This window comes from Hyperolius riggenbachi, chromosome 4 (assembly GCF_040937935.1).
Source record: "Hyperolius riggenbachi isolate aHypRig1 chromosome 4, aHypRig1.pri, whole genome shotgun sequence".
Lineage (NCBI taxonomy): Eukaryota > Metazoa > Chordata > Amphibia > Anura > Hyperoliidae > Hyperolius > Hyperolius riggenbachi.
In genome coordinates this window covers 281203910-281216860 of record NC_090649.1, presented here as the reverse complement: position 1 = coordinate 281216860, position 12951 = coordinate 281203910, and the positions used below count along the sequence as shown (strand labels likewise).

Genomic DNA, 12951 nt, shown 5'->3' with positions numbered 1-12951 from the left:
CTGTTCCAATGCCAGTACAAAAAAATATAATTGATATCCCAGAATGCTCTGCAAGAGAATTTACATAGCTAAAGTATTTAGGCTAAGTATTTCTGGGAGGGTGGGGTTGCATACTAATATACAGCAATACATAGCTATAGGAAGTGTTTCTGCTTCTGATGCAGGACAATTCATGTAAAAGTGGGTATCCTGAATAATTTTCTGCATGCTTCTATATGTCACTTCAGTGCCTCTTTAAGTGAGTAAAAGTAATGGAGTGAGTCACAAACACCATACAGCTGACTGCTTGTACCCAAACAACATTCAGTTGAATGAAATTAGCTGGTACCTTATAATACGACTTAAGCAAAATAAAAGAAGCAAACGATAACGAGGCCACATTTTCATTCAGCTGAAATGATCCATTTATTATTAAAATCCAAGCCATCCTAGTGCATTGCCGTAAATTTCAGTGTCATTTGAAATTCTTTAATAAGAAACCCAGCATGCAGAGAGCAATTACAAATATGGTTTACCTGCTATTTTACCAGCTGAGCAATTTCATGTTTTTTAATTGCTGATCAAGGTCTCTTTACTTTAACCTAGCACACAAGGTCATCCTGCAGTTAAAAGAATCCCATGGAGAACGCTGATGGAAACCATTCTCTTATGTAAATTTAGAAGTGACATGGATTATTTTTAACCTTACTTTCTTTTTCTTTCCTTTTTTTTTTTTTTTTCTTAAATGTTTCTACATAGGGTGGAATGGAAGACAAACGCTGGAAAAATTAGAGCAAGGATACAGAATTCCCAAACCTTTTAACTGTCCTCAGGACCTTTACACCATCATGCTGGATTGTTGGAATGCTAATCCTGAGAATCGCCCCACCTTTGAAACATTACAGTGGAGGCTTGAGGATTACTTTGATACTGAATCTTCAGCTTACCTTGATGGAAATGCTTTTGTTAATTGACCAGACAGAGCTCTGACTACCTAAGTCGGTAATTTGCATAGCTAATGTACTAATTTAGGAAGACATGCATGTACAAACTGTTTAAGAAATGAAGTACTCACGAGAATCATTTCAACACATTCTTGGACTGTCATATGACATTTTTGTGAATTTCAATGGAAGATGTGAAGGACCAAATAAGCACTTTGATATAACAGGAATACTCCAAGCCAAAGGGTGTGCAGTTTACAAAGAAGTGAATGAGAAGAAGCCACACTCATTTTGCATGTATGTTAACTCACAGCTAAAAGAGTATTGGCAGGTCACTTACGTGAACTTAAATTGAATCTGTTGAAAGGGAAACTATGGTCATTTAGCTTCCTACAAATTACAAATTTATTGCAATCTACAGAGCTGCAGATGTTAGGAGCCCCAAGCCAGATTACATATAAAAGAACACATGAAGTGAGCGGTATATGGAGGTGGCATAGTTATTTTCTTTTTAAACAAAGCAAATTGCCTGGCTGTCTTGCTGATCCTCTGCCTCTAATACCTTTTAGTCATATCTCCTGAACAGGGGTGTAACTAACTTTGTCTCAAGCCCCCCCCCCCCTTAAAACCTTTAGGGGGCCCTCCTTCCGGCATTAAGAACAACACCCCTCCCCATGCCTAGCAGGAAGAAGGCGCCCAGACTTCTTCCTTCACTACCCGTCCCCCCTTTCCATGCCCCCCTGGCTGTGTCCATTCAGACTAACATATCAGTAGACAGCAGTGCCGATCGGGCCTTATTTCTTTCATCATTGGATCTCTACGGAGCTTCCTCTGCAGCCATTAGGTGTCCTCTGGTCTATGCCTCCCTCTTTTGTTACGAAAATCTTGTTTTTATGTGCACATAAAGCATATCCATTCTAGTGTTCCCAAATGGAACTGGCATTAGTTACAAATTAGCCAGATGAGAGTATCTGTCCAATCAAAACTGTTGTCATGGTTGCAAAAAAAAGTGCAATTTCAGCTTACTGTGAGTTCCAAAAATTCTTAGGTAGTTGCAAACTGAAATAGAATGTTCATTGTTAATATGACTAAATTACAAAAGCCTTGTGAAGCACTGGTACTGTATATGTTTATAACAATTATAAAGAATGAAAGTGTGTTTTAGTACTTTCTGTAGAGGGCTTTTTAATGTATTTTGGCCTATCACAGTAAAACTTGGTGGTTGTCCATGACCTATCTGGGTGTACTGTTTCAGATCTGTGCATACAATAAATTAGTGCAAATATTGTGAATATTGGACAGCAAAGAAGAATATGGATGTTATCCTTATTGCAATAATTTAAGTATGCGTAATAACTCATATATGCTATCATTTAAGGGGTATTATCTACAAAATGGCTGTATATTTTTCCATTTTACTCCAAATACTGGCATAATATTTATAATAATACATTGATTGTAAAGGATTTCACTCGGGGTTTGTTTTTTTTTTGCAACACTGTTTTTATTATAGACAAAGTAGAAAAACATTGACAATTCAATATCTTGTAGATTCTATTCTTTATTTGCACACGCATGGAGGCAGGGGCGTTTCTAGGGTCCTTGGAGATCAGGGGCACCTGTGGGCACCAGGCGAGGAGGTATATGTGGCGCGCGCAGCGCGCCGCGGCAAAAAATGGGCGTGGCCTTGCGGTGAGTGAGCATGGCCATGGGTGGGGCCAAATGTACATGAACTTAGCAGCGGTGTAAGCTACAGATAACGGGCCTGCCCATCGAAATATTGGATGGAGCCCCTGTCCTTTATTTGGATAATTTACAATCCAAAAGTCACTTATCTATCGCAAAGTGGCAACAGCAATTTAAACTAAATACTGTACAAACGTTTTAACTCATACATGAACATTATGGAAAATCCAAGTTGAAAATAAACTGTGAAGATAAACAATTTCATCCATCCTACTCCTGAAAAATGTATTCATTTTTTTTAGAACCTCCCAGTTTTATTTTCTGTTTTAAAAAGCTAAAAAAGTAGGTTTAATGCTATTGTCTCATATGATAAGGCTTCAGCTTTTCCCATAGTCTCACATTTAGCAATCATGAGGCCCCCAACAAGACAAATTCAGCAATCATGAGGCCCCCAACAAATCATGAGGCCCCCAACAAGACAAATTCAGCAATCATGAGGCCCCCAACAAATCATGAGGCCCCCAACAAGACAAATTCAGCAATCATGAGGCCCCCAACAAATCATGAGGCCCCCAACAAGACAAATTCAGCAATCTTGAGGCCCCCAACAAATCATAAGGCTCCCAACAAGACAAATTCAGCAGTCATGAGGCACATAATTAGACAGCATTTCACATAAATAGGCAGAATGCCCCCTTAATATGGTAGCCCCCCAAGTTAGGTAGTGAGTGACAGGGACCCCCAGGTTAGCTAGTGAGTGACAGGGACCCCGATAGTGAGTGACAGGGAGCCCCTTTAGGTAGTGAGAGAGTGCCAGGGAGCCCCATCAGGCAGTGAGTGAGTGCCAGGGAGCCCCTTCAGGCAGTGAGTGAGTGCCAGGGAGCCCCTTCAGGCAGTGAGTGAGTGCCAGGGAGCCCCTTCAGGCAGTGAGTGAGTGCCAGGGAGCCCCTTCAGGCAGTGAGTGAGTGCCAGGGAGCCCCTTCAGGCAGTGAGCGAGTGCCAGGGAGCCCATTCAGGCAGTGAGCGAGTGCCAGGGAGCCCCTTTAGGGAGTGAGTGAGTGACAGGGAGCCCCTTTAGGGAGTGAGTGAGTGACAGGGAGCCCCTTTAGGGAGCGAGTGAGTGCCAGGGAGCCCCTTTAGGGAGTGAGTGAGTGCCAGGGAGGCCCTTTAGGGAGTGAGTGAGTGCCAGGGAGGCCCCCCCGCCGCCGCCGCCGCTCCCCCCACCCCCCTTACCTCGTAGCAGACCTCAGGATCATCGGCGACCCGACCAGTAAGAGCGGGCGCTGGACGCACCCGCTCGATATGCGGAAGTGATGTCACTTCCGCATATCAGTGCGGGCGCTGGGTCCTAGCGCCCACACGATTGGTTGCTGGCTCGCCGCCTGATCCTGAGGTCTGAGTGACGCGGCGGCGGCTGGAGGGAGCCGCTGCTAGAGGGGGCGGCCGGGCGGAGATTCGTGGCACCCCAGGATAGATTGGGGGCCTGTGCCCCCCCAAAATAGGGCTAGCGATGCCCCTGCATGGAGGAATCTTTGGCAATTTTCCAAATAGAATCCCGGTCAGCCATTGAAATCGGTCGAGATAGGGCCTGCTCCCATTTCATCATAAGCCATAAGAGAGAGCTAGAGCATATGATTTTGTGCTTAATGATATGTATATTTGAGAAATCAGGCCTTTTTGATGACCCTTAGCAGCACATAGGTCCTCAGAGTAGTACGTCACATCTGTATTTCTAGGAACCAAGAGCCATAAAAAGTGAGTAATCTGATTAAACACCAGTAGAGGTTTTGGCAAGGGAGAAACACATTCACATTCACAAAACTGAGCATAGTCAAAACTAGTGTTTGGTTTCAACCAATCCTGCAATTTTAAGTATCCTAAAGAAAACAACCTATCCATGAAATCATACTCCAGGCCAGGTACGAACCTTGCATCAGTGGCATAGCTAAGAAGCTATGGGCCCCGGTGTGAGTTTTACATTGGGGCCCCCCAAGCACTATATACATAACAATTGATACAGCCCACCAAAACCAATCAAGGACAACCACAGTGTTAGAGGTGCAGTAAGGGGATTGGAAACAGTGTGTTAATTATTACTATTATTCAAAGCATCTAAAGAAGTGAATATTATAATCACAGGAACAATAAAGAGCAAATACTGTAGTTGAGGGAGTGCCCCTTGGGGCCCCTCTGGTCCAAGGACCCCGATGTGGTCGCAACCTCTCCACCCACTATTGCTACGCCACTGCCTTGCATTACCCAGAATAGGCTGCAACCTAGAGGGGGGGAGGGGTAGTCTGTATAATTTGTGGAGGCAGATTTACCGAGATAGATTCACAGTAAACTGGAACAAAAATTAGTGACAAGACTATATACTCTATAAAGCACTGCAGTAGATGTATAATAATAAAGTAGAGCAATAGTTGTAGATTTAAGTGCATTATACAAAGTTATGTCTTGTGTAGGAATAGTTTTGATATAACTTTGTATACTACCACCTCACCTTTGTAATATGAAAGTGCCGCCTGTATTTAAAAATTGTAACATATTTCACCCACCTAAATAGCAACAAGCAGCCAAGGTGAAGACTCTAGAAGGGCTGTATATTGAAGCCCAAATAAGACTTATGAGTTAAATAATCATTTCCGTAGCTCCTTCTACCAGCTTCTGTCACTAAAGTGAGAATATGATTTTACATATCTGTCCTGTTACATAGTTACATAGTTATTTTGGTTGAAAAAAGACATACGTCCATCGAGTTCAACCAGTACAAAGTACAACTCCAGCCTGCTCCCTCACATATCCCTGTTGATCCAGAGAAAGGCGAAAAAACCCTTACAAGGCATGGTCCAATTAGCCCCTAAAAGGGAAAAATTCCTTCCCGACTCCAGATGGCAATCAGATAAAATCCCTGGATTAACATCATTAGGCATAATCTAGTAATTGTAGCCATGGATGTCTTTTAACGCAAGGAAAGCATCTAAGCCCCCTTTAAATGCAGGTATAGAGTTTGCCATAACGACTTCCTGTGGCAATGCATTCCACATCTTAATCACTCTTACTGTAAAGAACCCTTTCCTAAATAAATGGCTAAAACGTTTTTCCTCCATTCGCAGATCATGTCCTCTAGTCCTTTGAGAAGGCCTAGGGACAAAAAGCTCATCCGCCAAGCTATTATATTGCCCTCTGATGTATTTATACATGTTAATTAGATCTCCTCTAAGGCGTCTTTTCTCTAGACTAAATAAACACAGTTTATCTAACCTTTCTTGGTAAGCGAGACCTTCCATCCCACGTATCAATTTTGTTGCTCGTCTCTGCACCTGCTCTAAAACTACAATATCTTTTTTTGTAATGTGGTGCCCAGAACTGAATTCCATATCCCAGATGTGGCCTTACTAGAGAGTTAAACAGGGCCAATATTATGCTAGCATCTCGAGTTTTTATTTCCCTTTTAATGGATCCCAAAATTTTGTTAGCTTTAGCTGCAGCGGCTTGGCATTGAGTACGATTATTTAACTTGTTGTCGATGAGTACTCCTAAGTCCTTCTCCAAGTTTGATGTCCCCAACTGTATCCCATTTATTTTGTATGGTGCTAGACCATTGGTACGACCAAAATGCTTGACTTTACATTTGTCAACATGGAATTTCATTTGCCATGTATGTGCCCATATAGCCATCCTATCCAGATCCTGTTGCAATATGACACTATCTTCCTGAGAGTTGATGATTCTGCACAATTTTGTATCATCTGCAAAAATAGCAACATTGCTCACTACTGCATCTACTAGGTCATTAATAAATAAATTGAAGAGCACTGGACCCAGTACAGACCCCTGTGGGATCCCACTGCATACAGTCTCCCATTTTGAGTACGATCCATTGACCACAACTCTTTGTTTTCTGTCCATTAGCCAGTTCCCTATCCATGCACACAAACTCTTCCCCAGTCCTTGCATCCTCAACTTTTGCACCAGACTTCTGTGGGGAACAGTGTCGAAGGCCTTTGCAAAGTCCAAGTATATCACATCTACAGCATTCCCAATATCCATATTAGCATTCACTACCTCATAAAAGCTGAGCATGTTAGTCAAACAGGACCTGTCTTTAGTAAACCCATGTTGATGCTGAGAAATAAGATTATTTTCTACTATGAAGTCATGTATAGTATCTCTTAGTAACCCCTCAAATAGTTTGCATACAACTGATGTTAAGCTTACAGGTTTATAATTTCCTGGATCTGATTTTTTGCCCTTCTTAAATAATGGGAAAACGTGGGCTGTACGCCAATCCACTGGGACTCTGCCAGTTGCAAGAGAGTCAAAAATATAAGATAAAGGGGTTTAGCTATAACTGAACTTAATTCCCTTAGGACCCGAGGATGCATGCCATTCGGGCCAGGTGCCTTGTCTATTTTTAATTTATTTAGTCTTGCCTTCACTTCTTCCTGTGTTAAGTATTTAATATTACAGTTAGAAGATTGAGACTCTTCTGCTTCTGTAATTTGCAACAGTGCTGTTTCCTTTGTGAAGACAGAAGCAAAGAAAGCATTTAATAACTGAGTCTTGCACGTTCCAATGGAGACAAATAAGCCACCAAAATGTAATGTTCTTAGTTAGGGCCTGCATTCTTAGATCTCCAAGCAGATAGATGTACTAAATAATGATAATTATAATGAATATCCAAAGCTGTGATTTTGTATTTGTAAAAGCCTTTAGAAGCTTTACAGCAAACTTGAAGCGAGCTGTAAAAAAAAAAAAAAGTTAGATTCTCATTTATTTAGAGGGAAGCCTCGGGATCCTATAGAGCCTTCCCGCTCCTCTCTCCATCTCCTGGTTCCTCTGCTGTCCCCCGTTCAAATGATGTGCCTTTGGGACTCCTCGGAAAGGTTTTGGAAGCACTCACGTCCCGGATTGTTTCCAAAGATGGGCACATCTGTACTGTGCATGCGCAAGTCCAGACTCACCTGTGTGCAGTATGGATCCACTCATCTTTGAAAGTACTTGGGGGACATAAGTACTTCTGAACCTTGGTCACATAATTTCACTGGGAGGACATCGGGGGAATGAGGACATGGAGAGAAGACTGGGAAGGCTCTATGGGATCCAGAGCCTTCCCTTTACATAGGTATCTAACTTTTTTTTTTACAGCTCGCTTCAGGTTCTTTTTTAATAATGGATTTCCGAGGGCAAGGAATGATAGTCTGACTCATCATACGTTTATCTGTATGTGCAAGAAATGGAAAGATGGAGATAAAATGTAATATGCAAAGTGATTTATACCACACCCTACTGAAAACCACACCAAAGATACAGCTTCTGAACCTAAACTACAATATCTGGTCTGGCTCCACCGTACATCACTGCACCCATTTTCAGATACCATTCCATATAACCACTATTGAGCGAGCAAACAAACCTACCTATAGGCAGTGGTGTAGCAATGGGAGTTGCAGAGGTTGCAAATGCACCAGGGCGACCTTCCTTAACTGCAGTACTAGCTTTTTATTACTCCTGTGCTGGTAATAATCACTTCTATAGATGCTTTGAATAGAAATAATCATTAACAAATTATTCCCCATTCCCTTCTTGCACCTCTAATACTGTGGTGGCAGGTTTTGGTGCGCTATATCAATTGTTATGTGTAGAGTGCCTAGGGGGCCAAATGTAAAAGTTGCACTGGGGTCCAAAGCTCTTTAGCTACGCCACTGCCTTCATGACTTGTACCCCAGAACCTGTACCCTACTCTACAATTCCTACCTTCAGTCTATTTGCCATTTATCATCTCTTTAAAATCTTCAACAAGACCTCCAAAACCACCTCTTCAGAAAAAAAACAAACAACCTTGCCCAGGATGCCTTATATGGGTAATGAACTTGTGTAATCCAGTAAGGCACACCCTACCAATTCATACACTGTCTCCGTACTCCCTTTACTTTTTTTTTGTTTATTTTTTTCTCCTAGACTGTATAGTAGTGTAAACAGAATTCTATCTCACTTAGTATATCTTGTTATTTCTGTCTCATCTGTAACTAATTGCTGCTGGGTATACTGTATACCTGTGTATTACTGGTATTACCTTTATTTGTATCATGTAAGTTGTATTTATATATTGTTTGCTTAATTTTAAAGCGTGCCAGATGGAAATTAATGAGGTCATATAAATAATTAATAACTATTCAAACAAAATTAAGCAAACAAAGAACTCTATTTGTTTCCCAAATAAATCAAGAAAAAACATTGTTTTTTTATGTTACTATAATATATTACTACTATTATTATTAATAATGCCTGTTAAATGAGTTGTTTGCATTCAGAGTGGTCAGACGTGCAGGCACGTTCTCAACATCTTCACTCTCCTCTGTATTGGAAATGCTCTATACATAAACAGTTACATCAATTACCTGCTGCATAATTCTATTAAAATGCACCTTTTGTCAAAATCATGATGTATTATAAGTAAAAAAATTGCTTTACTAAACCTCAATATGTGGAATGTGTTAAGTGTCAATTGTGCTCATTTTATGCTCCATAAAATTGTACTGTAAATTTACATTGTATTGAGTTCAATGATATGTAGTTTCCAATATTTTTTTTTTATTGTACTAATTAGTAGAACCTAGGGATGGGCAGGTAAAGTAATAGCCAGATTCAGCCATTGGCATGTTCTCAGGGGTGCAGTGAAGGTTTTGGTGGCCCCAAGCAGTCCATAACTTGAGGCCCCCATCCATGAAAGAAAGTGCGCCACGGCGAAAAAAATGGGTAGCCGCACCACAAAAGGTGAAAATTGGCGGGGCCAAATAGTAGCAGTTTCTAGGTTAAATTGCACCAAGGGCGTAAAATGGGACCCCCTATGTGGAGACAGGTATAGGTGTCCCCAGTATAGGTTAGATAGGTGGGTGCCTGCAGTATAGGTTAGATAGGCAGGTGCCAGCGGTATAGGCTAGATAGGTATCTTCCCCCAATATAGGTTAGATAGGTAGGTGCCCGCAGTATTGGCTAGATAGGAAAGTGCCCACAGTATAGGTTAGATAGGTAGGTGCCTGCAGTATAGGCTAGATAGGCAAGTGCCCACAGTATAGGTTAGATAGGTAGATGCCCCCAGTATAAGTTAGATAGGTGGGTGCACGCAGTATAGGTTAGATAGGTAGGTACCCCTCAGTATAGGTTAGATAGGTAGGTACACCTCAGTACAGGTTAGATAGGTAGATGCCCCCAGTATAGATTAGATAGGTAGGTGCACGCAGTATAAGTTAGATAGGTAGGTACCCCTCAATATAGGTTAGATAGGTAGATGCCCCCAGTATAGGTTAGATAGGTAGGTGTCTCCAGCAATAGGGGCGGGGAGAGCGGGCAGAGCGAACTTTCAACTCACCTGCCTCGATCCTGCATGCAACCTCTATCTTCTTCCTGTCCTGGTGTCTGGCGCATCAGTAAGAGCTCCCCCTGTGATGACATGCGGTTACGTTATCACAGGGGGCGCTGTTACCATAACGACAAGACGCCGCTGTAACGATCGGTGTAACACAGGTAACACAGAGAGAATCTGATTATTGGTGATCTGCAGTATCACCAACAATGCAGATATATACCTGATTATTGATGATCTGCAGTATCACCGATAATCAGATATATCACTAACCTCTGGATACCTGAGTAATATGAGTGTTTGGTGCAACATTAATACTTTGAGGAGAATACCTGGGGAACAGGTATCAGGGCAGTAGGCAATACTGTCCTGGAGAACAAGTACCTTCCAGTAACCTTGGACTCTCCCGCAGGGAGGAGTCAGGCTAGGGGTAGGAAGGACCAGAGCGTGAGTGACACCAAAGGCAGGATGTCACTGACTGATCTGTGAACTATCTCTTTACTGAGAAGATAGTTCTCGAGGTCGGGCAAGCCAGGTCGGCAACACACGGACAGACAAAGTACAAAGACAGGAGACTGATTCGGTAATCCTAAGGCACGCAGGGTTTGGCAACAGAGTATCAGATATAGCGAGGTACCGAATCAGTGATCAGAAGAGTGGTCAGGAAAGCAGAAAGTCATAACAGATAATAAACAATGCCTAGTCTTGGGTGTGAGCTCCGTGATCATCAACACCCTGGAACTAGTTTGATATATAACACAATGGTAACACAAGTCCCTAGTCTTGGGTGTGAGGTCCTTGATCATCAACACCCTGGAACTAGTCTGAAGTATAACAGAATGGTAATACAGATTCCTAGACTTGGATGTGAGGTCCTTGATCATCAACACCCTGGAACTAGTCTGAAGTATAACAGAATGGTAATACAAGTCCCTAGGCTTGGGTGTGAGGTCCGTGATCATCAACACCCTGGAACTAGTCTAAAGTATAACAGAATAACAACACAGATTCTGACAAAAGGTCTCAGTGCTTCCACGTAGTGATCGCAACGGCAGACAACCAGTGAATGACCAGCACCCAGTATATATAGTACAGCGCTATCCAGCGCCTCCCCTAAGTGCTGGACCAATGGGAACTGGTTGCAACGTCAGCTGACCGGCTTGGTCAGCTGACTCCCTTCTGGCTGTCATAAAAGTTCTGCCTCTCAGCGCGCGCGCGTCCTTCTGAACCTGTGTGGACTATCAGTCCCAGCCACACCAGACATGTGTTGTGAACCACCCGCCGCGCTGGACGCGGAACCAGCCGCACCGCTATCAAAGCATGTGGCGGTTTCTCCGCGTCTAGCCATACTATCAGATGTAGGCCCACGCTTGCAAACCGCCGCGTTGGATGCGGAATCAGCCGCCTTGTTCTGAGCACACGCGGCGGCTTTTCCGCGTTTTCTCACAGCCGCACACCGGGAAAGGATGAAGATAGAGGCTGAGTGCAGGATCGAGGCAGGTGAGTTGAAACTTTGCTCTATCAGCTCCCCTGCCGCTGCTCACACCCTCCTGCCGTTCAGCCGCCAGCAGCAGAGCGAGGCCCTCCTTTGTGTGAGGCCCCAAGTGGCTCGCCTGTATGCTGGCGGCACCCCTGCATGTTCTAAAGTGTTAAATTGTTTTGATAGACTGTTTAGGGCCTCATTCAGATTATTTAGCACAGATGATGTGTGTGTCGCTATGCACTGCGCTGCTGATGGGTCAGTAGTGAATGGGTCACTGCAGTGAATGGGTCAGCTCTGCAATTCCCCAAAAATGCATGCAGTGGTGCGCAGCGCATTGGAGAGAATGATAGAAGTGCTGTCTATGCACTTCTACTGTTCTTGTGTGTCGCACAATATACTCACTATACTTACTACCAAAATACACACGGCAGCGCGTAGTGGGAATTAGGCCTAAGTGATATGCAAAAATAAGTAGATCAAGGGACAGAAGTCCCCAAGCAAATTCAAGTGTAGACTGCCTCACCTTCCATCAGGAGCGGCTCCAGGATTTTTTTTAGGGGGCGCTATGCAGGTGCTGGATGCTTTCAAGGGGAAGGTGCGAACTTGCATCACGTTTCACGCGCTGCCGCAAAAAGGGCGGATGGCCAAAACTGGGCCATGGTCAAAAGGGGCATGTATATGTACTGGAAAGTGGGCGTGTATAGGTAATATAGTTGCCCCAGTATAGGTAGTATAGTTCCCCAGTATAAGTAGTATAGTTGCCCCAGCATGGGTGGTATAGATGCCCCAGTATAGCTGCCTCAGTATAAGTAGTATAGCTGCCTCAGTATAAGTAGTATAGCTGCCCCAGTATAGGTAGTATAGCTGCCCCAGTATAGGTAGTATAGCTGCCCCAGTATAGGTAGTATAGCTGCCCCAGTATAGGTAGTATAGCTGTCCCAGTATAGGCAATGTAGTTGCCCCAGTATGGGTGGTATAGATGGTCCAGTATAGCTGCCTCAGTGTAGGTAGTGTAGTTGCCCCAGTATAGGTAGTATAGCTGCCCCAGTATAGGTAGTATAAATGCCCCAGTATGGGTAGTACAGCTGCCCCAGTATAGGTAGTACAGATGCCCCAGTATGGGTAGTTGTTAAGAACAGTGGACATAGCTTTGCACTAAATGCAGATTGTCACTTATTATGGAAATACTGAAGACCAAACCACAGGTAAAGTGAAATAATGTAAGGTTTATTTACAAGGGCAGGATATATACACAAGTGTTGCTGCAATTGGTGCATGAACATAAATACAAGTGAACTGTACAAGTAGCAATATGATTGCAAACTGGCAATACGATTGCAGGCAATGTCTTACGATCAGACATACATAAACCAAATATACAGTATATACAGTGTGCACACAGTGAACCCCGGACCCTGTCTAACTAAGCTAACTAACTAATATATATATATATATATATATATATATATATATATATATATATATATATA

General features: G+C 43.0%; 1 protein-coding gene across 1 annotated transcript in view; it reads left to right on the top strand.

Moving 5' to 3' along the window:
* Positions 1-3456, top strand: part of FRK (fyn related Src family tyrosine kinase) — a 106957-nt gene extending 103501 nt beyond the window's left edge. Inside the window, exon 8 of the mRNA XM_068231328.1 lies at positions 739-3456. Coding sequence (XP_068087429.1) covers positions 739-953 — 215 coding nt within the window. The 3' untranslated portion in view covers positions 954-3456. The remainder of the gene's footprint in view (positions 1-738) is intronic.
* The last annotated feature ends 9495 nt before the right edge of the window (positions 3457-12951 follow it).